Genomic DNA, 26,820 nt, shown 5'->3' with positions numbered 1-26,820 from the left:
TCTGTCTGTGCTATTATGTGAAAGGGAAGATGCTGCTGTGAGATGGTGAGAAGAGAGAGGGTCGTTAGGTAGGGAGGTGGAGAAGGGAAACGGAGGTAGGTATGGAGAACAGAGCAAGACGCCAAGAGGAGGAAGACGTGAAACATGACACGGATTCGGCAAAAAGGAGAGCCGTAAGAGGTGAGAGGCAGAGGCAAAAGAAATCCACGTAGCTAAAACTCAGCAACTACCTTACCGACATGTGATTGATTGAGTGGCACTCGGGTGCCAGGGGTCATACATATGTAAACTGCTCATTTGTAGTTGCTGCCGTGGCTGACATTCACCGGAGCCCTTCGGATTGTTTCGTCTGACCACCAACGCACATCACACTATCAGATTAAGCAGCCCCGAAGTCACATGCAGGATGGCCGGCAGCCGCCACGTGCGCCGCAGGATCTGACTTTAAGTATCTTGTTTTTCATCCCTGCCTGCCATAACAATCTCTTGTCTGTCAGCAACAGATCTGGGTTTTAGAGGCTTAGATATGTGTCAGATGAGCTTTGGTGTTTGTGCAGCACAGATTTTTTCTCTTGACATTTTGTTGGTTGTTTGTCTTTTCTCGTGCCTTTGCTGCACGAAAGCCACATTTTCCAAAAGAGCGCCTCGGCTTGTGTGCATGTGTGTGTGTGTGTGTGTGTGTGTGTGTGTGTGTGCTACCTTTCTCCAAAACCATACCAACACAATGCAGGTAAAAGCTGCGTAATGTATATCTAACATGTTGTACAACCAAGGACACTTCTCTGACGCTACAGCTATCAAATTTTGTACTGAATGTGTTTTTTTTTTTTTTTTCAGCACTTTGAAAGGATATGAGTGCATGATACATTTTCTGAGTTGGATATGTATAAGTACATCTATTTGTATTTCTGAATATCTCAGATTAGGTTTCAAAGTGTCCAAACGTTCCTTGTAAGGTTTTTCTTGCGAAATGGCAGGCAGCTGCTGTCAGCAGTATATATATATAGATATATTATGATATATAATATAGATGATTATTATGACGGCTATAATTAAAGGGAGAGCTTCAAGCTTTACTTTTGTACAAGATATTACTTTTTTGATCTATAAAAGGAAGTAATTAAAGTGCTGGCCAAGTGTGTTGACCAAGTTGGCTAAGAAAGACTCGTTGAACAGGCCAACAGCACTCTGTGCATTAGCACCGGCAAAACACTGAGACTGGAGTCTGCTTCGTAGCTTTCCACTGGCCCTAAACTTCAGGGCGATGCAGCGGTTTTTAACGACTCTGAGCTGCATTTGATCACCTGCTCTTAAAAATGAAAAATCTTTACATTTATGGATGGTTCTGCACTCAGCAATTCTTTGAAACACAGTTTGAGTTTTATGAGTCTTTGTCCTATTTGTGAAAACACAAAATAGGAGAATTTTCCACGTTTTTTTTTTTTTCTTCTTTGAATTTGGATCGTCTTCGATGTAGACAAGCATAAATACCAAAAAATGTGCGCACAAGTTAAACTCGGAGTCACGAACAGAGTTCGTAATTTGCCAAACTTTTACTCAAATTTAGGTCTTTAGGTTATCCAAATACATTTCTAAAATCTTATTGTGTTCTCGTGAATCCGGATATATTGTTATAATCCTAGTTGCCCTTATTATACCAGGACCAATCTGCTCCTCTGAGATAGTTTCAGATCTGTTGTGCCCATTATCATATGTCCTGATTTGCATGCATCTGCTTGTTTCTCAAATACTAAATAGCCATGGGGAATGTCATTTCAAGAATCAAAAAGCATCTGTCTGCAGAGGTTCTGTTGGCAACTTTTTGTTGTGAAACACTAACTCAGTTAGTGCAACTGTGTTGTCCTTAAGTATGTCTCTCTTTTCTCAAATTTATGGCACTGCATGTCTTTTCTCCATGTTTTTTTTTTCTCCTATACGCTTGTTAATGTATACATAAGCATGTTAGGTGACCATAGGAATTGTTCCCCATCAAATATGTGACCATTAATAAAGAGTCGTTTGAATTAAACAAAAGCATCAAGTCAGAGGTTTTTCCCAGAGGAATTTTGTAATCAAGTAATTTTTTAGGATTATTTCTACAAGAGTAGACATGAAAATGTAAGTTTCTAACAATCTCCCCTAAGGTAACATTGTCAGCGTTTTTTTGCCGGGGTGTTTTTGTTCAGTTTCAAGTTGTCCAATATCAGGGACCCGGCTCCTGGAACATCTGATGGTTTTGTTGCCATTTGAAGCAGCTTGATATTTCCTTTAATTATTAATTCCCGATGAGGCCGGCAAGAACCGGGGGCCCATGCATAAATTCTTTTTAACCATGTTCTTGTTTAATTATACCATCATGTTATATTCAGTAATATGGAACTAGTAACCAGAAATAATTCACTTTCATCCACCCCAGTTCTTTATTTCCTCCTTCCCCGGAAACAAGGACTGGTGGTCGGTAAATGGCTTTCTGTATTCAGGCTGCCATGAAGAGGCTTTCTTGTGCTCTTCATCTCTCCCACCCTCGTCCTGTCAGATCAGTCTGTACTCGAGACATGCTGTGGGCCTCTGAGCTGGAAAAAAAGAGAGTCACTGATCTGAGGTTTAAGACCATTCCCAAAGTTTTTAAAACTAATCTAAAAATCTTTGGTAGGTAAAGAAAGAGAGGAATCAATAGGTGTACGTCTCTCTCATCCTGAGCCCGGCATACTGGCCCTTTATGTGGCTCTGTGCAGGGTGGCCTCTTCCAGCCTATGCTTCTCATCCACACCCCCGAGGCTCCCATTCAACTCAGGCCTGACTCGGGGGGGAAGCTGGAGCCCTTTTGTAGTGGAGAACTCTTAGTGTGGACCATCAATGCTGCAACTGTGTGGACCTTTATTTCCCCAAAACAGAAAAGGAGGGGAAGAGATACAGGGAGCAGCCAAAAAGGGACTTGGTCGGGAGGGGTGGCACTAGAGGAGGGTTTGGACACAGACTGCTTTGTTAAAAAGGGACCAGCCAAAGAGGGAGAGGATGAGAGGGAGAAAGAGACGAGGCAAACTGAAAGTGAGAATTAGTTCGGCTAAAAGCCCAAAAGCATACTCTCTGTTACGTCACAGTTGTTATTCCATTTTTTTTCCCCTCCTCTGCTCCTTCTACTTCCTCCTTTTACTTCCCTCTTTCTGGGTTGATAACAAGCCCATCCCCTCCTCACGTTTTTCTCACCTTCCATCATTAGTTTACCCGCATTCCACTATCTGAGAGACCAGGCTAAGAGAGATGTCTGGGGTCAAAGCGATCACTATCGTCACCTCTCTCTGCTACACTCTGAATTATAGCCTCACCATAGGAAACAGACATTTAAATCAAAATCAATAGAGCGATATCAGTGCAAGGAAGCAAAGCTGAAGGAAATCATCTTCCTGGGTCAGGAAGAACTGCACAGTTAAGCTGAGTTGGTGGTGCTCATGTGTCATAATATTTTTGTTCATTTATTATAAGGACAGCCGCCACACCAAAATTAAGTAGCAAAAAAGACATGTACAGTCTTTTACATGTAGGTTCTTATTAAAAATTATAAGTAGTGATGCATTGATCAAGTTTTTCCTTGGCAATTCTGAATCCTTGTTCTCTTTAATATGTGGCCTGCCGATTACCGTTTTACAGTTTTAAACTAATCATATTTTCCCCCAATGATTTATATACGTCTATATATACATAATTTGGTTGTTTTAGAATTACACATACATGCAAACACACATGTATATATATTTCTCAAATTTTTAATGAGAAATATTAAAATATTAAGGGATGAAGTAAAGTATAATTCACAAAGTCCCACCCTTATTTTAATCATATAATAGAATATGATTACTTAAATACATGAAGGAGAAAAAAAAATGTGCCATGAGTTTACTGATGGAAATAGTTTTGAATCCTACTGAAAATAAAGACCTTGATTATCTGGCTTCATGCATCTAATATATTTCCCTATCGCTGTGAGTCAAGTTGAGAAATTCATAAAAATATGTGCTGTTTCTTTTGGTGCATTAAATGAATAGTAAAAAAACAAACAAGAAAAACAGTTTTTTTTTGTATTATCATATGTCAAAGCCCATAAAGAGAAACGTGCAACTTCATCAACATTAGAATTTTCATTAAATGAAGACAGCAAATGAACTATCTACACAGGTTAAGATAATAACAGAAGCTTACTTTAAAAATCCTGAGCCATGCACTGGCTGTGCAGTGACAAGAATTGTGCGGTGGTGGGTTTGAGCAGGATTCACCTGCTCTCTGGATGTCACAGTGCATGCTTTTCATTGCTCCTACGTATTAACTGAAGCTCCAACTGAAGACCCTGTCATGTTGTGTACATTAACCAACCCTCTGGTCAGGTTAACACAACAACAACATCCATGTTTCTTCCAGTGGGAGATTTATATCCACACACACGCATACACACACATGCAAACACACAATGTTGTCCCTAACTAGGAGGATGCAGTAAGACAGGTACGACCTGATCCGGCTCTGACCAAACGACAGTCACTGTTGCCGCTCTGGCTAAAATCAAGGCTGAGACTCTGAGCTGCCACAAGAAGAAAATGTCAGTTCCCCCATCGTGTACAAGTGGCCCACGTCAACGTCAAGGCAGGCTTGCTTTTAGACATGATAGAAAATCACATCATGTAATCAGTCAGTTCAAATTACAGCTCCATCGTGCAGGGGAAAAGAGCACAGAATCACTGTTATTAACTCATACAGTTTGTTTGTGTAATGAAGAAACTGTCATGTAGATTCGACATCAAATCCAGCTGACATGTTGGCTGCCATATTTGGAAATCTTTGTTTTCAACTACTGAGACAAAACCGAAAGTTATTCTTTGACCTTTCACAAGTGCTGCCTGTAGAAAACCCCGTTTTCCCCGACAGTTCCTGTGAAATATGTTTTGGATGTGGCATAAATAATTTAGAAAGGCTGACATAAAGAAAAGTGTTTCACATGTTTTTTTTTTTTTTGCTCTCATTCAGATCAGCTTGAGGGCATTCTTTCCATTTTGATGGGTCCATTTCTTTTTCAAAAGCGAACACTTGTCTCAGAAATTCTTTGGCGTGATAAACAAAAGTGTCTCTTTGTTTTTAGCGTGCAAATGTTCCTCGTTTGTTGAGATTAGCATTGAAATATCCACAGATTTAGAATGATCGCTGTAGTTCCTAAAAGATGATTTAGGCACAAAAAAAAAAAGACGATATTAGAAGCAGATGATTATCATTTAAACATTAGGAGCATGTAAAATTGTACTTATGCCACTGAAACTTCTTAAAGCAAAAACAAATAAATAAATGAAACAATCTGAAATTGTAATGGTGATTATATGCCAAACAGAAAGATGGGAACTCTGTACCCGTAATTGTAATTTAATCTCACTATACAACATGGATTTACTTATGATTAAAAGCACTTAATAAGACTAAAAATAAATGAAGAATTTTTGTTAAATAGTCAGCCATGATGTCAGATGTAATCCTGTTGAACATCTGATAAAAAAATATGAAAATTGCAGTTTGGAGACGCCACCGTTTGGACCTGAGAGTGTCACCAGTTTGATCATGTAAGGAACTGGTAAATGAATACCTCTGCTAGTAAAGAGGGCACCATCTTTTTAATCTATTCCCGTCTGTTTAATTATATGAAAAAAAAAACATAAGAAAAAGCAACGACTAATTTGTGCTAAACATGGTATAAACAATAACCATGTCAGTCTGAAGTGATTTTTATTGCAGTGTTTCTTGAATCAGCGTGAAAGAATGCCCAGCTCATTCGTGTAGACTCAACTTTCAAAGTACCAGATTACATGTCTCCTGCCATTTAAGGGATGTCAAACGCAATGCCACCAACTTGCATAATTTGTGCCAAATTTATGTGACCATTTAAAAAAAACAAAACAAACAAAATTGCACATCGAGTTTAACGCAAGAACTAAAAAGGGACAGCTTTCATCAGTAATTAAAAGCTTATTGTGAAGTAGCTTGTGTTCATTAGCGATTTTAAACTGCCTGGGGTTGAGTAGTGCAGTCAAGCACATCACTAGCCTAACAAAACAGTTCACAAGCGCTGAGCCTCGGCTCAGAATCCGCAGGGTCATGTGTAGGTGTGAGCAGCTAACAGAACGAGAGTTGGACGGCACCACCACGGCTCATGTGAAGCCAAAGCCCACGCTGTGCTGATCAGACAGAGATCATCTGCTAAGTCTCGAAATCTATAACCCGGTCCCTTATGGGTGAGAAAAAGATTTACATAACTCAGAACGAGAACAAAGTGAGAGCCTGTACAGTTAATTACATATATTAAAGTAGCCGGAGTGAGTCTGCGCTTCAGCGAGAATGCCCAGAGGTGACGAATAGGTGATTATTTTTCATATGCCTATAGATTTATGTGCAAAACGGGAGCGCCGGAGCTTATGCGTCAAATAGCTGCAGCAGTACAAAAACAGAAATAGTCATGCATGAAAACAATTATTTTCCTATCTTAATTGCTTTCCGAAGTAAATACTTTCTGTCACCTTTCCAATTAAAACGCACCCAGGAGCTACGGTGGATGTATTTTTAAATGGTGCCTGCAGCATGTCTTGTTTAAGATTATCACTCTACATGTTAATAACCCGTTTCTTTTAAACATGCAGAGCAGTCAGAGTGGCTTAGGAAAAACATGCCTCACACAGGACACCAGAACCGAGTGTTCGGCAGCACAGACGAGGATCCAACTGTAATAATTTACATTTTGTCATCTAGTAATCCTAAATAATACAAAGCCAAATGGATAATGTTTATAGTATCTTTTCAATTAGGATAACACTTGTACAAAATTCCTCTTCCATGCCTTGTCTCATGACATTTCTCAACCCATCTGACATATACTTGGTGAAGTGTGAACTGCTTTGCAAATGAGGGTTATTCTTGGAGAGTCACGTCTCCTCTGCCTCCCCCCTGTGTACCCTGGAGAAGGTTGTAAAAGCTGTTGTCCTTTAGTTACGACGGAGAGCGAGGAGGAGTTGGAGATAAAAAGCGAAAGGAAAAAGCTCTTCAGCTTGAGCCCTCCTTTCTCCTCTTTCTGTCTGCATCTGTCTCCAATCCCATTGCCTATCTCTTTTATTTACTCTCTCTATTTTTCTCCCGCTCTCTCTCTGTCTGTCTCCCTCTCCTTCCCTCTCTGCATGTGCCTGCTGCTCTGTCATCCTCAGGGATGCATCTGAAGGAGACCATCTGTTGATCCATTTGTCTACTGCTTCATTTCCTGTGCCACAGCCTCTCTACTATCGACAATTGGCCCTGGCCTTTCCGCTGCCCACCCTTTTTTGTTAATACCAACAAACCCTCGGGATAAGGGTGCTCTAATGTCGGGGTGTGGTAGAAGGTTGTGCTCAGATTCTCTCAAAGACTAGAAGCGTGTCTCGGATGGTGTCCAGACCATTGTCGTGTATGCACAGCAACGATTTGATTTGTGCGGAAGGATAGAAGAAGACTGCTCCAAATCATCTCCACTGAAAAAAGTGAATTAACAATTTTACCACAATTTTCAAATGTGAAACCACAGCTCTTAAAGACAAACTTGGAACATTTAGGCCAAAGAACAGATTTTAATCAGTATTCTCAATGTTGCCAAGTTGACTCAAGTGCAATTAATGATAAGTACATACTCAGGACTTGAAGTGCACTTTATGAAAAACTGTTGTGCCCAACTCAAAAGAATTATTCCAATTTAAAAGGTAAATAACTTCAATGGTACTCAGGTAAGAATACAACACCATGAAATTTCCTGTAAGATTGTACAAATTCATAGTACAGCTTACAAACTCGTATTACTAGCAAGAGTGGTAGTAATAGTATTCCTTTTAATTTTTCTTTTATAATTTCATCACACTCTTTCCAAGGCACACAATATTCACTTTATCACATTATTTATGTCAAGGACACAATATATATGCAGCCCACACACGTAATGCAGTCAACACACGACCTTTTATTTGCAGCGATGACTCTGTGAGCTCTTTTAATTAGCCTTATACAATATAAACTCAGTTTTATGAATGCATAGGAGTCTTACTACGAAGGTTAGAAGGAAATTCTTTGAGTTTACTTGCTGTCTTATTGCTATAAAATAGACACTTGTGTAACAGCATCAAAAGGTGTTGACCGTTCGCTTCAGTGCTGATAGTCCAATTGGGCAACTAATTAAAATTATCAGTTTGTCTGATTTTATTCTTTATGTGTGTTTGTGAAAAATCAATGTTCTTTTATTCTATGAACTACTGACAACATGTCTCTGAAATTCCATTAAGTATTAATTTGCAGAAAATGAGAAATGGTCAAAATAAGGAAAAAGATGTGGTGCTTTGAGACAACAAATAATGCAAAGAAAACAAACTGAGATTCATTTAGAAGCAACAATACTAATGTTTTAACTCAGGAAGCGTTCAGAAATCAATATTTGTTATACCAAAGATCACCACTTGGTGACCAGGGTTGTGAAGAAAGACGTGATGTCATGGGTAAATATGCCAGTGACATTACATACTCCAGTCATCCATGGATTGGGCAGCTTGGGGGGATATTTTCAAATGTCATGAGTCCAGCACCAACCGCCTCTACACATAATCTCCACTGATTTATAACTCACACAGCCACAAATCAGATGTTCCAGTAATGGTCCAATAATAACTTTACTTATTTATTTGCATGCCACACTACAGAAAAAATAAAAGTGGAGAAGTTTAAATATCCTTAGGTCTTGTTCACGAATGAGGAAGAAGTGATGCGGACTCTGTATGTCTCAGGTCTGAATGTCTGAGTGTGGAAAAGAATAATATCATAGGGACTATGCTGTCTTGTTGACAAAAGTTTTATCCATTCATCCCTTCGTTCACTTTTCATTGACTGATGCATCATCTAATTGATCCATGTTCCTTAGGACAGAGTTTCTATGTTCTTATGTCTCTGTGTTTGGTAGATTCTGTTTTTAAAGTCAAACTATGTAAATATGAGACCGGGAAATGTGCATCGTTTTGACTTCAAAATGTGTAAGATCACAGTTAATTGAACCATGTTTTTGTCTAAAGAATTAACCCAGTCATGGGTTTCTCTGTGCCGTTTTCTGCTTCTGTGCATTCAGCTTTTATCCATTTTCGGATGTTACAAACTCACTCAAATGTAATCAACAAGGGTAACGCTGGAAGAAAAATCTGTCATTGCTGTGCCCTAAACAAAAAAAAACAAAAACATTTTGCTTTCAATTGCACACTTTTTGTTCATCACATCCTCAAAAGTAGAAACATTGACAACTGAGAGCTGATAGACATGAATGCTTTTAGTAGATTAAGTACATCCCCAAACCAACTAATGGCCCTGAGGAGGGCTACTCTAATCTTTGTTTATCTTAAGTGAGCAGTGACATCAGTGAAATCACACAGATTAAAACTTTTTTTTTTTTTTAATCAGTTTTGCATTGCTGTTAACTGTCTGCCTCCCCCAGTGGACTTCAAAACAGACTTCATTATAAGATGAAGGCACAGACCATGAAATAGATGTTGGAAGCAACGCCACAATGCTGAGGGACCATCACCGGAGGCCTTTAAACATCCTCCATCAGAACATTTATTGCTTGTGAAAGAGAATTGGGTGTTGGTTTCCTCACGTCTCCGAGCTGTCACCTCACATGCAGGCCCGGGGATTTGACGGACACTGAATCCACCATTGGGGAGTTTAGGGATTGCCTGCCTTTGATCTTCTCCCACGACTCTCGATTACCCCATCGTTCAGCAGGGCTTACGCCCTGGAGAGAGAGAGAGAGTGGTATGTGTTAACACGAGCTCTGATGTACCCAGGAGACGCACACTTTACCAACTTAGACCTCACAAGGCCGATTACGCTGACATGCCGGGGGAAATGCGCACGAATCTTGTGTGTCGTCGCTGAAAACATGGCGAGTGTTAGACGGGGTTTGAGATGTGTCGGAGGAAAATGGGGAAAATTATTAGAAATGTAAAAGTCACGTCGTTTTCACACAAAGTCGATGGGCTTTCCGTAGATGCTCAAGGTTTCGTTTGAACTGGTCAGTATTGCTGAGTGCACAGTAATCTATGATTGATGTTCACCTGGGAAGACGTGCCATTGATTTTCCATAAGGTGCAGATGAAATGTGGGCACATGCACTCCTATTTTACCAACAGCCATATCATGTAATAAGTCATGATTTCACTGCAGCTGTCACTCATGGTGATGCTTCCTGTGACAATGTGACTATGGGGTTAGGGATTGCAGATAACCTAGAATTTCCTTTTCCTTCTCTTCTAAGCCAGTTGTTTTCTCTGCTATTTATGGTTTTTCGTCTTTGCATGTTTCAGGCTTCCTCAGCACGGGCGATCAGGCTGCTAAAGGGAACTACGGGCTGCTGGACCAGATTCAGGCTTTGAGGTGGATCAGCGAGAACATCGGCTTCTTCGGAGGAGATTCCAACCGCATTACCGTATTTGGATCTGGGATCGGAGCTTCCTGCGTCAGCCTGCTCACCCTCTCCCATCACTCCGAAGGTAGGGCATCGTTAAAAAAGCTGCTCTAGTAACTATTTGGAAGAAGAAGCATGCGTGTGTATTAGTGTAACTCCAAAATAACCCCTTATTTAATCCCACATGTAAATTTGAGCAATCTCTGCTGTTTTTTTTGTTTTTTTTTAAATCTAGGTCTTCATGCTAGACACAAGCATGTTGGCTTTATGTCTTTTCCAGGACAGGGTACAAAAGAACATGGCTTTATAAGGAGGAGGTAGCTATATTAAGGCTAAATGACGCACACAGTCTCTCACTGTCCTCTTTCTAAAGAGTGTTGTTTATCTCTTTGCTACCTTAATATTACCTCATGATGATTTACTGCTCATGTTGGCCATGACTTTAATACTTTATGCAGCTTTCGTGCTTGACGTGGACATCCAATAAACATCTCTCAAGCTCATGCTCTCCTAATGCATCGCTGAATTAAGATGGAGCTTTACCGCTAATACATAAGTAAGGTTCTGAAAGAAGCACTTTGGCTTGTACAAATAAGACCCGTGTGTTGGCGCTGAGCTCCATCTGTGGATATCGAGCTCCAGCTGTGTTCCTGCAGAGTCAACTTTATTGTCCTTAACCTGAAAACTGTTATTCATGCATCAGACCCAAGAGCCGTGTGTTGTCATGGATTCAATTAATAGCTCTGGTCATGTGTGCAACATGTAGATCGAAGCATGTAGTGGAAATGTTTCAAATAAGAGAGCTTTCCATTTAGTCCTTCCTGCGTAGCAAACATGCTGACATGAGGGAAACATTCTGCTTTTGGAAAATATGATTGAAAACATTAAATTGATTTTTTAAATTTTTTTAATTACCGGTATGTCCAACTGCCGCCCTACGTGCATATTGGTGTTTTTGGTAAAGATGTATTAGAAGCCTTAAAATGAAACCATTTTTTACTGCAGTAGCATGAACTCAGATTGCAAACTTTTCAAAAATCTGACCTTTAAATTGAGCGAATTTTTATGTGAGTAGAAATGATGCCATTTAGTCTTCCCAGTACTTACAGAAGAAAATCAGAGTTGGGAGAAAAATATTTGCATTTCCACTATATTCCCTGTCCTATTAACTAAAGTTCTATCCATCAATCCATGGTAATTTGTTTTGTCCTCATGAATTAAAAAAAACAAAAACATGGCTCTCTTTCAGTTTCAGTTATTAGATTTTTGTTTGAAATGCCTTGATATATTAAATAATCTTACAAGGTTCCTTTGTAGAACAAATCAACCCACAGCACCACAGAACCTCCACCGTAGTTACTCGCATTACATGCTTTTCCATAATTTCACCTTTTGAGGCACACCAGACCCATCTGGACTGCCTTTTTTATGACCCATCTTGGATTTAGTTTCATTTGATCAAAGTAAACAAATCCAGGTCAAGCCCCAGTAGAGGCTGTATACACTCTTAGTGGTTACATATTTGACTGAAAATATTTTTTCAGTATTATTCTCAAACTAATTTGCATCTAGGTAACATTTGTGAAAACTATAACAAGAAGCTATTCGCTACTTACTGTGAGCCAGTTTTTAGGTACAGTACATTCTTCAGGTCACCAAACTTACTGTAGGCAGGCACTGCTGTGCTGCAATTGAGTGTTTGAGTCACGCAGAAACAATAACAGCACATGCCAACATACACTAAATGCGTGCATTTTCATTTTCTTGTCACTCCAATAAATTCTGCATGTTTGATTAGCTGACCATTGTGCATTTGAAGAAGGTCGTGTGAGCTGAACCTCTTCTGGACCCGTTACAATGCCAGTGTTTGCAATCTGTTTATGTGTTCCCCAATTTGCAGTAAAGTGTTACTAATTGCCTTGATTTCCTCCAATGAATGATGACTGCTTTTGGATTGAATTTTTATCATAGATGCCTTTTTTTTTTATGCACTCTATAATGCCACGCTTCATGTAGCATGTTATTATACTGCTAGTGAAACCATCTCTTCTGCCTTCCAGTAAATTGGATATTACCGGGTCTGTTTTTTCCCCTGAATGGAAATGTATGCCCCACTGATGGGGTGAAAAAGAAAGGAGCAAGCAAAAACTTGAAGGGATCCTGGGAAATTGAAACAGGAAGCCTTCTATCACAGCAGGACTCTTGCTGCGAATGTTACCAATGGCAATCAGATTTCACACAGACTCTCTAGGAGCACAGATTGTTGTAATTATAGAAAGTTTAGGACTGGAGTGGGCTGCAGGATGCGACAGGAAATCCGAGTGGAGAAGTGTCTTTTTGCACCTGCTTTCAAAGCAGTCAGTGTAGCGAAAGCTGGTGGGATGCTCTTGTTGCCAAGTCAACGCAATAAACAGAGAGGAAACAAAAAAAAAGTTTTTATCTCCATAGCTGTGAAAATTGATGTAAAACTTGTTAATGTGCATTGTAAAAGTGTTCATAAACTGCAACATAACGTTAACTCTTTTTTTTTTCACTTTTTGTCATACAACCACAGAAGTCCATGAATGTCAACATTCTCACAGAGTAGTGTATAATTATCTCACGAAACTAAAAACATACAGGGTTTTAAAGTTTTTCTACAAGTAAAAATATGAAAAGTAAATATGCAGAATTAAGACCACAGGTTGTTTGGTAATGTGTCCAGTTGTACACATCTAGAGACTTAAATTTTGCCAATTGTTCTTTGAAGAAATTGCTAAAGCTCACTCTGAGTAAATGGAAAACATCTGTGAACATCGATCTTTAGATTTTGCAACATTTTCTCAATTACTGATCTAGACAAATCGAAGCAAGGCTAAGATCTCTAGACAGTCCTGCTCAAATGGCTGCTTCATTTCATTTCAACTATTCTAATAGATTATGTAAATGCTTGACCCACTTTTCTGATTTGTGTCAGTAAAAACATTTGAAAGCCATTAATTGTTTTTCTTCCACTTCAAAATTGAGCATTATTTGTTTTTGGCATAAATATCCTTAAGTTTTATGAAGTTTTTGTAATGTGATGAATTACTAAAAGACTCCAAAGACTATGAATACTTTAGCAAGGCACAGTATATTAAATTTATGAAATATGAACCAATCTTTTAAGCTTTTTTTCTTTTACATTTAAATAAACATTCTGGAAATATGACTCTAAGCGGATTATTGAATCTCTTGATGATTCCTTATTCCCATTTGCCCAAAAAACATAATCTTATCCTGTGTCCCTTGAAATCATAGGTGTGATTTGATATTGAATGTGTTGTATTTGGACTCCTATGAGAAATAAGGTAACATTGGATAAGATTAACTTGAGGAAATACACAACACTCACACAAGCTCTTTTTTTTTCTTTCTTAGTTTCTTCTCAGATCCAGGAAATTGAAATCCAAATAAAAAGAAAACAGAAAAAGCAAACCAACGGCGATGCTGCACTGTTCCCAAGTTCCCCTGGTGTGTTGGTGTCTTTAATGACAGCGGTTCTACTCATACTGTGCACTCCCTGTGAACATTCTGCATAGACTTTCAATATAACAGACACTTCTTTATGCCTATCGGTGGCTTGGATCCTCTGTACTCCTCCTGAAGGTTATTTAATAAGCTGAATCTTCTTATATCGCCCCGGCCCTCCGGCTTCTTTCTTTGATTACCTGCTCCTCCGGCCTGGCCTTGGTGCCCACCCTAACGTGGGCGTGCCGAGAGTTCCAGTCACAAGATACATCCATCACATAGCCCTCTCCCCTCTGGCTTGTTTGAGGGACCTGGATCACCTCTCATGTGGACTTGATTTTTATTTATTTATTTATTTTATATTTTTTTTTATCTCAGACTCCAGTCCAGACTGAGCCCAACATCTAATCTTCCCTTTACTGGACCCATCTGTCTCCCCTGCCTCCGCAAAACAGTAAAACCACGCAACGTCTCCAGCGGTCTCTCTCCATTTCTCCCGCTGCAGGCTCCTGCTCCCCAGTCCGCTGCATGTGTGCTGTGTTGCTATTAATAAGATGGCTTCCTGGTCCGCTATGTGCCCATCTAGCTGCACATCTGTGACTGAAGAAGCGAAATGGTCATTAAAGGCACAGTCTCTCTTGGCAGTAGAGTGTTTCTGACCAGCTTATTAAATGTAGCTCAACAATTGTGTTCCCAGGGAGGGAGGAATCTCCGTCTAAATCTTCTCTTCCCTCGGCTTCAAAAAGAAAAACAGCAAAGGAATTTTCGAAGCAAGGACATTAGTCAGTCCCACATATTATCTATTTGGCATCGCAAAGGCACTAATTGAACATGCAGACTTCTTTCCCCCTATCTCGTAATAATCATTATGATTTAAACAGTGAGATGACATCTCCGTACATGGCAGGAATACCAAATAGCCAGGGATGTATTTGCATACATGTCTTTAGGCGCATATTAAAGTCCACATCCTTTTTTTTTTTGCTCATTTTGAATAAAAAGAAAACGCATATCACATCCTTGCATATTTTTATCAGCATATGTGTTCAATTTTTGCATGTCTGGGTGGAAATGGCTCTGTTCACAGATCACATGTGAGGGGCTAGTTGCAAAGGCGCTGAAGGTCGTTTGGTTTCTTTTTTTTTCCCCCTCCCTCTCTCTTCCTGTAAGCAATCAGGATAAAAGCTCTGCTTCTAAGGAAGTGCTCTCCTTTTAATGGAATGTCTTGGACATTAAAGACAGCTAGTGTGGAGGATCCTTCATGCCAATGTCAGCTTTCATTTTTATTAAGACTTCTGGGTTATTGAGGACCATAAATACAGATGTTAAATGCTTTGGTTTTATTGCAGAACTGCAAGAAGTGCAGAGGCTTTTGATAATGCAGGAAATCCCTCTTGCAACATGCAAGCCACCTTGATCCAGGAGCGTTGCATGAGTGCTCCTTTTTTTTTTTAGTTTTTGAATCTAATTATGAAAAAGAATTGCACATAAGATGATTAGGTGATACAATCTTTTATGACATCCAGAAGCTGATGTTCAGAGAGAGCTTCCACTTAAATATTGATTATGAACTTCATTCATGGCTGCTGCTCATTTTCAGTTGATTTTCTGACAAGGATTTGTGAATCATGCAGTTTCATAGAGGATGGGATTGGAAAGTCCTTGTAATTAATGTCTTACTCCCTTGTTCCTGATTTAGCGAGATACTGTGGCTTCTGTTAGAGTGATGTTACTCTGATGTAATAGTGGAAAAGAGAAACAGGCTCCCATGACCTTTAAGAGAAAGTATTTTGAAGTATGTAGGCTGGTGAGTCATCTCAATTCAAAATGGCCAGAACAGAAAATACCCCTGCACCCCACACTGTGCATTTCCCCAACAGAATGAGTATTCATTTTTTTATATATATATATATTTGTGGAAATGATGTGTATTTAAATCAAACCACCGTTAATCTAACTCAAATGTGTGCAATATTTTAAAATATTTATTGTTTTGATCTAAGTGAAGTGTTTAAGGAACAAATTTCTATGTGAAGTCATGCCAAGCATTGGTGATTTTAGTGCACGTATCAGTGGAAATGTGCTTTTTCAGGCAGTCATTCAATTCAAAAGTCTGTCAGCAACATTTCTGAGACCCCTATTTAATCTGCCCCTGTCAATCTGTTGTGGCTGCAGCTGCTGGGGGATTTAACCCTTCCATAGCCATGAGCATCTGACCTCTACAGTTTTTCCATGTACAGTATGTACATTTTTAAAGTACATGTGGAGCTATGGAGGACCTGATCCATTACAGGTATTGAACCCAATGACAATGTTTTTTTATGGCTCAAATATCAAAGAACATGATCATATTCAATGTAAATCTGTAACCTTTTAGCTTGAAGACAAATCTTTTACATTTGCTGCACAGATATTTCTAATTCACCAGTAAATGTATTTTCTAGATTTGTCATAATATTTAAAGGTAAAGGAAAAAGCCCCTCTGTCAGTGGGGCAATCTAGTGTTGCAAAGTGAGTATGTTAAACATAAGTACGGATGAGCAAATATTTAAAAAATTGTTGAACTACCCATACTCTTGTTTTAGCAGTCTGTAAAAGTATCTACATTTCTATGCACTCATGGTTGGGCCTACTCTTGTATGAATTACTGCATCGATATGCCGTAATACTACTGCCATGTTACATCTGTGACATTTGAACCTTTGAAAATATTATCTGTGGTTTCCTCTCTGGAATCAGTTTCAATGGTTAATTTCTCTATGGAAAAGTCTAAAAGCATACCCTCCCTGGCGTCCCTCTTGCCACTGCTCATCATGGATAGGTGCTATCAATGTCATCTATAGTAGGTGTCCCGATTGTTTCTCCAAGCTCAGGCATCCATTTCTTATCGGGCTTAGGTAACAAATAAAACGACATTAGCTGAGTTGGGAAATGAATTTGAATCAGCAAGAAAGATAGCTGCATAACCTCATCCTTTGGATATTATTCATAGCCAATGCAGCTGTCATTGTTGTGCAAATTCCCCCTGCTTGAGAGAAACCAGGGACAATTGTCAAAGTTGAATAGACCTCCATTTCTCAGATGTCGGTGGCATTCAGTGCCTCTACACTGTAAAGTTACCTGCATGTTTGGCCCAATAGAAAGCCTCTATGTCTAGGCTTGATTTGGCTGTTTGCTGAAGGGTGTCTGTGCATCTCAGGGTGTGAAAAGGGTCTATATGAAATGAGAGAATGGGGGCATGCCTTGTCAGGTGCCGTATTCTTCCACGGCGATTGACAAGAGCGATAATTAAACCACGGGGATGCCATCTCTGCGAAGCAAGAATGCTTGTATTTCTTTACGCCGACTACTCTTTGTTGTCCGCTATATACGATGGCAATTCATTGTGTGGAAAAGCATGCTGTTTTTAACAAGTGGCCTATGCTGTGTTATCCAGTTCCTCTTTGAACAACAGTGGATTTGACAATTGTAGCAACGCATATTTGCCTTACAAAGACGGCAGATTGAACTTGAAATACGTTGCAAATGCCCTAATTCATGCAGAAATGTTATTTGCATCGCTTTACTAAAATAAAATGAATCTAAAGGTTTACTGAACAAGGAAAGCTTTAAAACAAAGCATTTCTAAAATATCCAAGGTGGAGCAGATCTTGTTATATTAAAGAGAAATTTTTTTTCCAGGCCCTGTTGTCAGTTTGGGGTTAACACTAAGTAATACCCAATTGGATTGTCCATCAGATGGAGACAGCTTTACCTGTCCCCTGGCAGAAGAGAGCAGAGGAATGAAGAATTGATGAATGGTCCGAAAAGAGTAAAGGCAGTTTAGTCAGGTACTCCAGTCTGTCTCAGCTTGCAGCAGGTAGCTGAGCCAATAAAGCATGAAGTTATAGGTGTTAAAGAGACGAGCAGTGGGTCACAGAAAGAGGCAGAGGATAATTGAGTACTTTAGTAAATCCACGCTTCCATCAACCAAGGTAACGGCATACAGCTGGACTTCCCAGCTCCAGTAGCTTGACCGCCATGTGGCACACTGTCTAAGCAGTATCCTCCAAGACAATAGAATGAGGACCATCTGGTGATGCACTGCTGAGATTGCTTTTGAAATCTAATCACTGCTGATGAACGAGGTGACTACAGAAAACGTCGTCTGTTGAAGACCTGCAATCCCCGCGAGAAGATTTTGACAAATCATTAGTTCAGGTAGATGCCATCCGTGATTCTTGATAAATTGTTGTCCAGACCGCATTGATAGCACTCCTGGCAGACAGAGGCAGTTGTGAGTGGCAGTAGCTGCAGCTGGCGGCTGTGCCTCGATGCTCTATGATCCTGTTAGACTTTAGATCAATTAAACCGATAGCAGCGTCACATTGTACTCAGACCGTCTTGTCTGTTTCCTGTCTTGATTGGTCTAATGACTAGATGGAAGTTCCTGTCTGGTTGTCTATCACCTTCCCTGTCTCACCTATATTGAGTGATCTCTGAAGCATTTTCTTGAGCTCCTCTCTTCCCTGATTCTCATAGCAGTTTCTTTCTTTTTCCAGTACCCAGCCCTCCCCCACGTCGCTCCTTCGTCTTCTCACCATGTCTCCCTATCTCAGCCTTAGTCTTTCTCTGGCACCAGTGTAAAGCATCCATTATAAAGCGATGCATGGGTGTCTGTGTGAGTGGGAGAGAGGGACTTGGCACTTCTCCTGCCCCACCTGCAGAGGAAGCACTGACAGCTGAGCACTGGGGGCTCATCCCCAACACCACCACCACCGCCTCCTCCTCCGCCCATCTCCATTTCTCTCTGACCTCCCTCCTCCTCTCACACCTTTTTCTATCTCTCGCCTTCTCTCCAAACCTCCCCTTATTCCCTATTGTTGTGTACACATTGACCCAATTTCCGCCAACATGTTGTGTTCCCTAACACTATTCTCACATCATCAAATGTCGCCATGTTCATTTTTTCTTTTGTACCGTCTTTTCCAGGTTCTTTTCCCATTATCAATGCTTTTGTAAATGCACTTCTCTTCCTTGCACCCACAATTGTCTGCCTTTCCCCATTAGGGATTCCACACCAGACAACAAGGGTGACTAGATGTGTCATTAGATAGTCTGTTGTTTCCGTGTTTGTCTGCCCGATGAACTATGGTGTAATTAGCTGAACTTTCTCCTTTAGTGTTGACCATGAATACTCTGTTTGCTTGTTGTTGCTGACAACTCACCCCTGCAGTTAGTTAGGTCAGTCCTCAGGTGCCCATACATCTGTTTATCTGGGCCCAGTAAAAAGCATTCGGTGTCTCTGCATGAATAACAGATGGATTGTGTGGAACCGCTCTGATGCCACGCCATGGATGGGAGCACCATAACACTTCTTGCCACATTTGAAGGATCTTTTGAGACAGAAAGAATCACAAGTAATTCATAAGTAGGAGTGTCTTGTTCAGCATTTTTTTGGCCATCTATACTGATCCAAATTATTTAAGAATAGGGATTTGTCAATACAACGTGTGTCCACTGTCCAGTTTTGCAACCAAAGCTGTGAAACAATACAGTGCTTTCCAGTATCACACGATATGCATTAGTATTTTGATGTGTGGCATTATCTTGCACTCTATTAATGTTCAGAACGTCATAGTTAATGATTTTCGCGACAGCAACAGATGTCTTGTCTGCAGATTCTGCAGGACAGCTTCATTATGCATGTTCAACTCTGGGTTAATTTGATGTGGAAATTGCTGCAACAATGTATATATACCTGTCTTGATATGCATTTTTTCAATAAACTCACATCTTGCGTTTGCCAATGAAGTATTTGTGCCAATCAGTGTGTTGTGCTGCTCGGCTAACACTGGAATATGTCCTCAATGGTTCTTCTCGATTGTATCATAAATTTTTCATAAATTTTAATCACTAGTGTTTCACCTTCTCTGTTTGTTAGGAGAGTTTCTTCAGTAACAACGAGGAAGTAGAACATAACAACATGACATTGATATGTTTAACCCTTTAGAATAGAAAATGTTTCATGCAAAATAATATATATTGACAACAACACTATGAAGATTAATACTGATTTGACAATAGGAAGGTTGGTTTACAAGGAAAACTCTTTATTTTCCCTGTGTCATATTGAAAAAGAAAACAGTTTGAGTAATTTGCTGAGAGGCAGAACTCACGGGTTTTCCTTACAGAGAACCTATCATAGTGCAACACAGATACTGGTGTTCATGTATCCCATCTGGATACTTAAAACTTTCTGCCATGTTTGCACATGCTAATATCACCTGTTATGTGCTGTCACAACACACAGTCTGCTAAGCCATGTGTTCATTTCTGATGAAAGCAAATGCATTAACAGTAAAATTTGCATAGTCTGGCTGCAAACAAAAAAAGTGCCTATTGAGAGGACCTTCTGTTAAACATGCTGAAAAACAAAAACCTCAAGTGTATGTGCCAGAACTGTGAAACCTGAATACAACACTAAATCTTTAGATCTCAAGCCCACAAGGCTCGAATAGATTTTTAGCTTAGAGAGGTAACATGAGCCATAGATCCTTTTCAGAGTTAAAAGAAGGTAACTCACTGAATTGAATGAAACTGTTAGGGACTGAAACAGCCAAAGTGTTTTTTTCTCTCTCTCTCTCAGCTTAAAGATAGAGACAAACTCTTCCTTTTGAAGCTATAGTACTTCAGTTTTGCTCAGGTTCAAACTGAGAACTGGCCGACTGCTGACTTAACAGTGAAAACAAACCACAGCTAAAGGGAAATAAACCTTCACTTGCTGCATTTTAAAGGTCATCTGAGCTGCAATTATGATTTACTTGTACAGAAAGCTAGCTTGCAATGATGACAGTATTACTTCTGATTAAATATTCTGACTTAGTTTAGTTTTAAAAAAAAATACAAGTATTGTCATTAAGTACAAAATTAGAAACCGACCACCACAAAATTAGTTGGTTCTTTAAACTGTTCACTGCAGTAGAACGCTGTATCATAAAGACTGCAAAGTGTCAAAACAATAATCTACCAAATATTTTAGCACAAGGTAAAAAATAAAATTATCATAAACAACCTTCTAAATATGCATTTATTCATAAGACAATTACTTAAAGGAGTTTTTAACTACTAATTTTTAAAATTGCTGTCACACTGCTTCTAGCAATTGAAGGCATGTACGCTGTAGTGTGGCTGAGGTACTGAGGCACATAGCAATTGTGTGACAGCAGTTTGGTTTTTGTTGCATTTAGTTGTGCAGCAGTGTCGATGTTTGATCCTTCTCTGTAGAGACGCCAAAGCTAACATTATTTTGTAGGTATCACTACTGATGAATGTCTGCTCTTCTTCACTATTGCTTGGTTGTGGCTGTCATCATAAGAGTGGCTTTGTGTGCAAAGTATAGACTAAAAAGCTGAAGATTTTTTTTAAAATAAGTGTTTTGGCAGTAATATGTTCTCACCTGCACCGACAAAGCAACATGTTTTTTTTTTTTTTGTTTTTTTTTTGTTTGTTTTTTTTTTAGTGTAACGTTTTCGGTGATGTGCTACATTCTTTCATCTAAGAAAACAGTGGAGAGCAGAAACGATGATTCCTGAGTTTTAACCCAACATGAACTTTAAAATGTTTGCAATGTTTCAAAGAAATGTGAAGTTCTTTGATTCCAAATTGTAACGTGACTTGAACACGTCAAACTGATCGTTTTATACATTTTTCCTTGTGTATGTTTTTTGTGACACGTAAAATGAATCCCACCTTGCGCATTAGTCCTATAAATAAGTGCTGGAGACGGTAACACCTAAAACAAATGTTCTGGACTGGAAAACCAAGGACTTCCTTGCACTGTTGGAGTGTTCAGTCTTTCCCAGAGCTGTGTATTTCTCTTAAGACACACTGTTGGCTAGTGTATGTTATTTTTCTTCCTGTGAAACCAACTTTCACATCCTGAAACAACAGGTCTTTTAGGGAAGCCATTCACAGCTTTTTAGTTAAATCTCCAGCAGGGTGAGAATGATAAATAATGCATTTTTGCAGCTTTGCATGTACTGTGTGATATCTGTGCATGTCTGCATCTCTGTCCACAAGCAAATGCCCACAAAACAGGTACAGAGTCAGAGCCAACAATTTAGAGGCTGAACTCAAAGATGCAATTTGTTGCCCAGAAAGAAAATAAACAACTCCTAAGGCTTTCCTTAAAGCCCTTTAAGGAAGAATTTGAACTTTTCTGACCTTGGCCGTAATAAAATTTATGTAGATGCCAACGGTGTCGACAATGACTACAATAGGCAGGTGTCTTTTATTTTCAGCTGAATATTAATAGTTTTGCACACATATTGGTGTCCTTTGATGTTCCCAAATTTCTAGGAAAGGTGTTATATTAGCATTCAAATGATTGCAGCATCAAGTCTGGACTGGCTTAAGGCATATTTCCATCAACACAACTTATAAACTGTCTGTATGATTTCAGGTGTACAAAGCTGACAAGCAGCCTTATCAAAATATGTTGCTGCATCATCCTTTATCCAGAAGTATTTACATAATAAAATTTTTGAGACAAGCTTTATGGATCATCTCCGTATCTAATCTTGGACATGTCCCTTCCATGCCTCCATCCATACTTGCTAGTCCTCACAGGGTCATAGGGGGGGTTGGTGCCTATCTCCAGTGTTTATTGGACAAGAGGCAAAGTACACCCTGAGCTAATCACCAGTCCATTGCAGGGAAATGTTTCAAACAACACACAAATATTTCCACACTACACTTTTTTTTTTTACATCATCCCTGCCTGCGTTACAAACAGAAGCTCCCCGCCCTGTGAACATATCCAGCACAAAATCTACCACCAAGACGTACATGCTGTGCACTCCTCTGAACTTCACAGGTGTTCATGCGTAAAAGTGGGGTCAAGCGCCTTTATAAAAGATCACTTTTCATGCTGGAAATGTTAAGTTGTTGCCAATTATATACATATACATTTATGTAGATGAAATATCTAATATTTGCTTTAAACTTTGACTTTATGTTTCTACTTGAATTTTATTCAATAAACTTGTTTTTTTTTTTTCCAAATATGTTATATTATAAAATTCACATGATCTTCAATAATGCCTTGGTATTGGTCCTTTGAAAAAGAATAGTTGAATTGTATGCTAATTAAAGTGGAAAAAAAGAGAATACCATTAATGAGTTGTTTTAGTCTAGACATTATTTCAGTCGACTTTAGACAACTATTGATTTCTAGAGGCAAGCACTGGCTTACTTATTCTGTTTTAAAAGAGAAGAATAATATATTAGCAGTAAATTAGTCATTGAGGTTAATAAGATTGCTGTGTGAAAAGTAAACAAACAATTCAAACAAAAGGAAGAAAAATAAAACTCACAATGAGACTAACAGAGTTAATTTGAACAAATTTACTAAAATTGTAATTTCTTTCTAATTTAAAAAATAACACTTTTGCACCAAACGGCTACATGGATTTACCCTAAACTGTGTTAAGCTGTGTTTGTTTTTTTCACATTCAACTTAACAAACAGCCATAATTCCTATATGGCATGTGCTTTTAATTTAGCACTTCGTTGCTGTGAGTTAGAAGGTTATCATCCCTTGAGTGAAAAATAGCAACATCATAACCGAATGGAAGATGGATAGAAGTCAATACATGATAATCCTGAGAGAAAACCTCTTAGAGGCTGCAAAGGACTTGAGTTGGCCACCCTGGGATGATTTAGATGAAAGCATTTTTATGTGTTAGAATGATCCATTCAAAGTAAAGACCCAAATCGAATAGAGAATTTGTAGCTGAAGGTTAATATTCACAGACGCTCCTCATCCAATCTGGCTGAGCTTGAGCTATGGCACACCAAAGCATTTGCACAAATTTCAGACTCTGGTTGTGGAAACACAGTAGAGACATAGCAAAAAAAAAAAAAAAAAAAAGACTGGAAGCTGCCGCAGGGGCTGATTCTACAAAGTGCTGAATGAAAATGGATGTAACACTTATCAGAGTCTATTTGCAGTAAACATCGAAAACTGTGTGTCTATTTCCTACAACTCTAAAACTGTGCACCTCTTTGTCCTATTCCAACTCATAAAAATCCTCATAAAAGACACTGAAGTTCAGTGTTGTAACATAAGAATATGTAAACGTTCATGTGGATCTGGTCAAGTATTTACCAAGCACACAATATCCCTCCATATACCTATGCTTTGGTTAAGATATGGTCCACTATGTTCATGATTGTTCATTGCTTTTATAGACTATTGATCACTCCTATATTGTCACAAGTTGGTGTGTCAGAATTGCATCATAAAAACCTCCAAAATTTCAGCGAGTATTGTAATGTCCGACGAAAGCATCCAAAACCAATTTGAAACGTGTGAAAGGAAACACAACAGGCGAGGTCTTACTTTCACCTACAATGATTCACCTACAGACTAGGTGAAACAAACTGCGGGTGACGGTTGGTGAAAATTTCCCAGTAGAGAGCTTGACATTGTCCACATTAGTTCGGATGTAGTCCCACATCTTGGGCGATATTTAACGTAAAGCAGCAGGCTTCTACTTGGTTGCTGTTCCTCCTGAAGGTACCGCAGGTTGTTTGCAAAAAAAAAAAAAAGAAATCATGTTTTTTGACAGACTCGCTAAAAGAAACTCTTTCACTTACATTCTGCTTACTTGAAAAACAGACATCGCCCTTTAAGCATTGTCTGTTGTGTAAGTGAAGGCTGCTGGGCGTGCATGCATCTTCTGCAGCTTTATGGGTGCTGCCAAACCCATATGGCACGTTACTAATTCTGATTAATCCGCACCACTGCGATCAATCCGCGTCACCATCCTCTGCACTTGCACTGCAGAGAATGATGGTGAAACGTAAGAGCGCCACATTTCACAAAATACCATCATGGTGATCTGTTTATTGTCCATTATTTAAAAAAAAAACAACAACACATTATTGCTTCTGCCATCTTCCAGTGAAGAAAGCGTAACAAAAGAGTATTTACCTTCCAAACACAGAGCAGCACGCAACGCATATAAAATTGTCTGTGCTCACCCAGTGAGCTATTCTTAGGGTTCCCCTCGGAGCCACTATCTAATTGGAGCCTCGGTTGTCCTGTCGGTGGAGCTACCCTCTGCATAGGCATTCGATGCGGGATGCGAGTAACCAAGATTTGCTGTGTGGGTGTCTGTGCCTGTTCTCCAGCATGTCCCGGGACTCCTGCTCATCAGTGAGGGCTTCATTAGCAGAGGATGGGAGGTAGCTTCAGAGACAGAACAGCTGTTTAGCTAACCACTTGCTTTGTTAGCCAGCCTTCTCCGTATGCTTAACTGCCTAAATCTGTCCCCTTGCTGCTAATAGAATGCTCATTAGAAGAGAAGAGGGAGACTGTGAAACAGCGCCACTGTGCCACAGCCCGAGCTCCTCCGACTCCTCCTCTCCCTCTGGTCTCCATTAAAGAGCTGTACAGAATAAGCGTTCCTTCCAGTTCAGCAATTTGTCCAGCCCTTTTCACCTCGTGACCCCGACCCAGAGGAAAAGACGAGGCTTGTACCCCTAACCCTCTAGAGACACTCGCCCTCATCGTATCAAAACATCCTCCTCAGAGCAAGAAAGAGACACGACTAAAAAAAAAATCCCACAGGACAGGCAGGTATTACATTCCCCCCCCCTGCACTCCCCCCAAAAGTGCAATGAAGCTAAAATATTCAAACGGCGCAAAATGTGGTGTTGTAATTTGTCAGCAACCCAAAAGAACAAGCCTACTTCTCGATGTGAAAACTGATGAAGCTGGCAGGGAGGACTGAAAGCTGGGACATCAGAGGTGGCGCTGCGAATATCTGACGCCATTCACTGAAACAGCCACAGATCAGAGCCAAAAACTCTGCACACCCGTCACAGCCAACACATCCCCGGCGGTGAAAGGATGGCCCGTGTTTGATTAAAATTCAAACAGGAGAACGTGTTACCATGGAAGTACTTCACTGAATTTACACAGATGAGACACAGGCGCGAACACTGTCCATGCAGAAATGCTGATAAACAATCTGCATAGCTTCATGGTGGAAGTCGGACATAAATCTGTGAGAAGTGGAAGCGAAATTCCTCAGAATGTTTATGTCAAGTGAGAGGAATCCCATCGCTCAGAGTTGCACACTCACATATACGCAGGAATATTTTCACGTTTGAATAAAGATTCCTTTAAGATAAATGTAACACAACCACTTGCAGGTCTTGCATGGAAAAAAGGACAAGGAGCGTGGACAGAGGAACAAAATGGAAACCAGACATAGAAACGGAATGATCCAGCACTGAAAAGGGAAAATACTATCTGAAATACTTATAAGGGACAAGCGAACCAGATAAACTAATCAGGGAAAATTTTGTACAGTGCAGGGAAACTGAATGGGAAGACAAATTAACACAGTAAAGAGAAGAAGCCTTGCAATAATCTTAAGAACACAAGAATAATCTAAGACACTTTAGCCCAAGGGAATGAATAAATAGAGCAACATACCTAAGCAACAATAATAAATGTAGAGAAATTAATAGAATTTGGCACAACCAAGAGAACATAAAAAAACCAAAGTAAAGGAAAGAATCAAAACACCAACACAAATAAAACGCATACACCCAAGGATCATTGCATCACCTATTTGTTTTTAGACTCTATTTAATATGAACATATTAATTCCTAATTCTACCTGTGGATTAAAATATCTGCATCACTTATTGGTTTACAAATGAAACTGTGACCTTTTTTTCCTCCTTCCTGCCTCTGTTTTTTTTTTTTTTTTTTTTTTTTAAAAACCCAAAAGGGGTGTGGAAAAAACCATTTTGCAATTTTCTCTCCCCTTTTTTTTTCCCGTTGG

The 26,820-nt window shown here is 39.5% G+C and overlaps 1 protein-coding gene across 1 annotated transcript in view; it reads left to right on the top strand.

The window, feature by feature from the left end:
- The first annotated feature begins 101 nt into the window (after nt 1-101).
- The window catches only part of nlgn3a (neuroligin 3a), a 66,984-nt gene continuing 40,265 nt past the window's right edge, over nt 102-26,820 (top strand). Inside the window, exons 1-2 of the mRNA XM_015061087.1 lie at nt 102-180; nt 10,386-10,571. Coding sequence (XP_014916573.1) covers nt 102-180; nt 10,386-10,571 — 265 coding nt within the window. The remainder of the gene's footprint in view (nt 181-10,385; nt 10,572-26,820) is intronic.

The sequence above is a fragment of the Poecilia latipinna genome, unplaced genomic scaffold (genome assembly GCF_001443285.1).
Source record: "Poecilia latipinna isolate Pla-1442-1.1 unplaced genomic scaffold, P_latipinna-1.0 Scaffold1777, whole genome shotgun sequence".
Taxonomy (NCBI): Eukaryota; Metazoa; Chordata; class Actinopteri; order Cyprinodontiformes; family Poeciliidae; genus Poecilia; species Poecilia latipinna.
This window is presented reverse-complemented; position numbering and strand designations above follow the sequence as displayed.